The 5,677-nt window shown below is 37.6% G+C and overlaps 1 protein-coding gene across 1 annotated transcript; it reads left to right on the forward strand.

Annotated features, from left to right (window-relative positions):
- Positions 1-4,359: 4,359 nt before the first annotated feature.
- Positions 4,360-5,091, forward strand: LOC118197564 (histone-lysine N-methyltransferase SETMAR-like). Its single transcript, XM_035369089.1, has one exon. It carries the CDS (start codon positions 4,360-4,362, stop codon positions 5,089-5,091), a length of 732 nt encoding a protein of 243 aa, XP_035224980.1.
- The last annotated feature ends 586 nt before the right edge of the window (positions 5,092-5,677 follow it).

The following is a 5,677-nucleotide window of genomic DNA, read 5'->3' on the forward strand; positions in this document are numbered from 1 at the left end:
TGCCTTGTGGTATTTTGATAAATAACCAAGACAAGTATATTAATAGTTGGGATACTTCTATTTTTTATCGGTAATCGTAGCAATCCATTTTTCAAATCATCCTCATAATCAGATTCACTGAAGTGATTACTACATATTCTAACATTCTTTGTGTTGACTGTATCCTCTCTTTAATATGTGCAACTATTCTTTCGTTAATTGAATATTCTAATGCGAAAAATCGATGAAATTTGCTTCTTTCATATTATGAAACATATTACTGGCGGTAGCGACGACACAGGACGATATTTTCCCGTTGCAAACACTTTCTAAATGGAAATTCAATTTAAAAGTATTTTCAGTTATAATTTTCATAAAAGGAACCTCTTTCTCTAGATCTACGAACTGAAAGATCTAAGCTTTCGCAATGTGGAGTTGTGGTCAGTAGACGACGTGATCAACACAGTGACGTCACGCAATGTGTGGGTTCCCAACATTGCGTGACGTCACTGGGCACATCGGAACGTTTCCCTCAAAGGGATGATCCAGCCCTTCTCTTTCTTTAGCCCGCGATAAGTATAAAAGAAAGGAAGTCAAGCTACTGACACTATGTATTGATGTAAAACGGAAACAACTGTGAAATAATTGCGTTAAAAGCTGAGGGTAAAGATGGATTGGAAGTGGGATCGTTTCCTAGAACTGAAAGATTTTATGCATGTGAAACGACTCTAGAAAATCCAGTTCGCCTACGAAAGAGGCTTTCGAATAATTTTGGCTGCAGAAATGTACAATATGATTTTCTGACCAACAGTGTTGGACAACATAGTATTTATGTGCTTCGTTTTTCCTAACATGTAATTATTTCATGTAATTAGTTCTTCCTGATGTTCCTTAGCATGAAATTTTAAGGCTCACTTAGTTTGACCGATGTAAATTAAATCTCATTGGCAAGGAATCATATATATATCTCCAGAGTTCATATCTGGAATGGGGCCTTTCAGTATGGAACTGCGAATTTTATTTATAGAAGAGAGAATGACCCAAAAGTTGAATTTCTGGAAAATATGTGCAATTTTATGGCTAATCGAAAGAAAGTGATTGGTTAGCTCAGGCTGGTTGTTTACTTTACTTTGTATTTCTGCTATTTGAACTAGTATGGCGGCAAAGAATTTTTTACTTTTGACTCCCCGTGTGTAATTAGTCTGAAGGGGGACATATTTTAAAATAGGCTTAAGTGTATGGTGAATGTATTTGAGTTTACTTCAAATTTTAAATTTATTTGAGGGGCTTATTGTAATACCTGATAGTCAGGGAAAGTTCAGTTTGTGTTGATTTTGATTTCAATTTGTGTAACTACCCAATCGATGTGTTCATAACTTTTTAAAAAACTTTTTTTTTATTTGTAATACTTCTAATTATTCAGATATGCCGAGAATTCGTTCGACAGTCGTTTTACGGCTAATGAGCAGTTATTTGGAACTTATTAGATTAACCTACAGTGGCGTTCGATTAAAATGTGGTGGACGACAATTCATCATCACCCAGATTTCGCTGACCGGATTCTGCAATCGCCCTTTAAGTGAGGAAGAATGTAAGGATTTATCGCCTTTTCCTGTTTATGCTGTAATGGTGTAACTAGCAGCACCTTCCCAGTGTGTATGTAACATAATCTTTTGTTTGCCCGATATGCTCTTTTTCATTTCATCACGAGTGGTCGATCCCTAATACTCAGTGGACAAATTCCTTTTCTCAGAAATAATGAATCGATGTCAATTAATGCTTTTCTCTCGGCAATTTTATTTGTTTCTGTCCGTTGTTAATTTGCTAAGAGGATTAAAATAAGCATGACACGAATATGATACATGATTTCTATTTTTATAGAAACGATAAAGGAAGCTAACAAATACACATTATTTAAGTAATTACTGAATAAAAGATTAAATTGCCAATATGCCGGCTTTTTGTTATTTTAACGCTGCGAGCAAACCAGTCCATGTTCTTTAATCCAATATAAATGGAAATATCGTTTTTGCTTCTATTAAACGAGTCGGTTTTACAAGAATATATATTGTATTTTATTTTTCCTTCCGTGATATCATTAAGTACTTTATTGGGCATAATAATTTAGTTTTTGATGTTGCAGTCCTTTTGCAATTCCCATCTGCTTCACTTTCGTATTCTATGCCGTAAGTAATATAAATGATAAATTTTTTAATTTTTCGGAAACAAGTTTATCTGTTTGTTTTCTGGAAGAATAAGAAATGAGATAACGGAATATCATCAATTTCCGGTGATTCAATCTGTGTCATTTTAATGAATATTATTTCTTTTGTCGCAAAATGCTATTAAGTTCATTTGCAAATGTAGTCTGAACAGGAGTATTACAGTAGTGAGGCATTTTAATGAATTAACAAACTACATCTATGAATGACCTGGTAGTACATAGCAAGCGGCTGTGCGAAAGCAAAGATGCAGTACTAGTAAAAGGGATATGTTGTGTCATAAAACTTAATTTTTTTCTTTTTTCATATAATGTTAAATTACTTCATATAACGTTATAATTATGTATGTCCACCTATATAATATTATTATCTCAATAAACATTATCAAGATTAATCTTTTTTCAGTAGAAAGAGATGTTGCTGATTAGTTCTTCCAAATAGCTGGACACTTGCACCTTTATGCTATCGCCTGGAATGGCCGAAATACATCGATCATTTAGTTATCTGATCACAGTGAAAGCTGCTCAGGGAGCTTTACAGGGAACAGCAGCATTACATCCGCCAGAAACGGGAAGCTCCGTCACAGTTTTTGATGACGAAACATTTAGGATAGATCCGAGGGTATTTCCATTTCCCCCTACCGCTAACCTTTCGAGAGGGCTTTCGTCTCGACAACATTTTAAGTGCCTTCATGTCACAGGTATCATTTCTATAGTATGATTAGCGAGTTCGCTATATATTCACAAGCATCTGTGCTCCGTGATTCAAATCCGGGCCCAAGACTATGACAAGCAACTTCCTTACCACCATACTAACAGGGCGGCATTCAACTATAAATTCAGGCTATATTCACAAGGCCTTCTCTGCATAGAACCAATATGACGTAGAATCGACACAGCGTAGAATGTATGCCGTGTAGAACCAACATTACGTAGAACCGACACTGTTTAATAAGACCGGCCTACACTATGTAGAAGTGACACAGCGGACCGACGCGGAGTGAGATCGTCACTGCCTAGAACCGAAACTGCAGAGAACTGACATATTGACACTGCGTAGAACTGACATCGGTATACAACCAACATAATTACGGGTTATAATAATAATTATTATTATAGTTCGACAGCCTCATCCGCGACCATGAGCGCAAACATGCATGCGCCATTCAGACCGAATTATTCTCAAATAGGGTGGAAGGATGGGGACTTTCTTTCCCTCCAGCATAGCTCTTTCCGGAGAAGAGAAGACCTTTCACGTCGCAGCAAATAATACCTCCCCTTTTGGACGAGTCTATGTGTTTTGGCAAAATGCCAACCAGGGTTGCGCTTCAGACGATCGAACTATACTGACCTGTTCCGCCATTGACACTACAGGTGTTACTGGCATAAAACGGACACGATAATTCAGACATTTTGATAATGATGTAATACTGAATAAGAGTTTTGATGCAAATTTATCATCTTCATAGAGTTGTTACAAGCACGCTACTAGCATTGCGTCGATGTTGTTCTAGAGTCAACACTGGCCTTAGCATCGACGAGATGTAGAACTTACTCACATTCATCCATGCCTTATCCAAGATTCGAACTCGGGCTCAAGACTACGGCACTGACTCCTGTATCATCGTATCAAGAGGGCGGCTATAAACCTAGTAATATTCGTCTGCAAAATACGAGGCACGTCCAGAAAGTAAGTTCCGTTTCAATTTATCTCCGCTGTAGCTCTGCGATCGCAGTTCCGCACATGCGCAGTAGACGCTCTGTATCAAGGAGAAGAAACGCGCGCCATTTGGAGATCGCTGTCAGTCATGTACGCTTTGTTGTGCTTGTTTACAATGTCAATGTTGATTGAAAATCCCGCCGCTTGTGAAATCAGATCTGTGATTCGTTTTCTGAATGCGAGGAAAGTGAAACCTAGTGAAATTTATCGGCAAATTTGCGATGTTTACGGACCAAAAGCGATGAGTGATTCAATGGTGAGAAGATGAGTCCGAAAGTTCAATAACGGACGTCGTGATGTGCACGATGAAGAACGAAGTGGGCGTCCATCATTGGTTACAGAAGAACTGGTTCACGCGATTGATGACAAGATCCATGAAAACCGAAGGTTTACAATTAGTGCTCTCGCTATGGAATTTCCCTAAATTTTACGATCACTAATGCATGAAATTGTTACCGAAAAACTAAAATTTCGTAAACTTTGCAAGATTCTTACTGAGCAACACAAAACAAAACGGATGGGTAGTGCACTTCAGTTTTTGACCCGTTATGCTGAAAGCGGCGAAGAATTTCTGACACAGATAGTCACAGGAGATGAAACTTGGGTTTCTTACGACACCCCTGAAAGTAAGCGGCAATCAATGGGATGGAGGCACACTTCATCCCCAGCAAAGGTTAAGCCGAAGCAAATCTTGCAACCTCGAAAACTGATGTGCACAGTGTTCTGGGACTGGAAAGGCATCTTACTCATTGATTTCTTACCGCGTGGTCAAACAATCAGAGCAGATGTTTATTGCGAGACACTTCGGAAACTGCACCGCGCAATACAGAATAAGCGCCGAGGATTGCTGTCAAAAGGTGTTGTTTTTCTTCACGACAACGAACGACCACACACTGCAAATGTGACGAAAAACCTCCTACAGGGATTTGGCTGGGACGTGTTTGACCATCCTCCGTACAGCCCTGACCTCGCTCCTAGCGACTTTCATCTGTTTTTACATCTTAAGTCTTTCCTTGGCGGTCAACACTTGAACAATGACGACGAGCTGAAAGAAACTGTTTCCAACTGGTTGAAGACACAGGCGGCAAATTTCTATGAAGAAGGTATACAAAAACTTGTGCCACGCTATGACAAATGCCTGCAATATTTCGGCAGTTATGTGGAAAAGTAGTTTAAGAGTTGTTGAATTTTGTGCAATAAATAACTTTTCTGTAGCTGTACACAATTTACTTTTATTACCAAACGGAACTTACTTTCTGGACGTACATTGTATGAACATAAACGTGGCAATATCATTATCAGTTCAGTTTGTTGATTTTATGCGATGTTTTTAAAATGTGTCCAGATTTATGACGTATCTCATTTATTCTTTTTATTTCAACATATATCCCGTAGTGCTTAATTAAAGTTATCTTTCTGTTTCGCGTAGATTAAAATTTCTTAAAGAGAATTCATTCCAAGGAAAAAAAAAGAATTCTGCCCTCACTGCTAGTGATTCTGTAAGGTACAATGTAGTTTCAATAAGACATAATAAGTTCCGTGTGTATAAGAGATAATCCGTAAGAGATAATGTGGTGTGAGAATTCATTTTAAAGACCTATTTGTACGGAAATCAAATACATTTTGATTCAAGTAACATAAACTCAGGAAGAATACACCGATATCAGGAAATGTATATAAAGCTTAGTTATTTTTGTAGTCTTCAAAAAGATTATCTATAAAATTAAATTTTGTTTTAAAAGAAGTCTGTAAAACTG

The sequence above is a fragment of the Stegodyphus dumicola genome, chromosome 2 (assembly GCF_044657685.1).
Source record: "Stegodyphus dumicola isolate Sdum_Otavi_A_Nest chromosome 2, ASM4465768v1".
Classification (NCBI taxonomy): Eukaryota; Metazoa; Arthropoda; class Arachnida; order Araneae; family Eresidae; genus Stegodyphus; species Stegodyphus dumicola.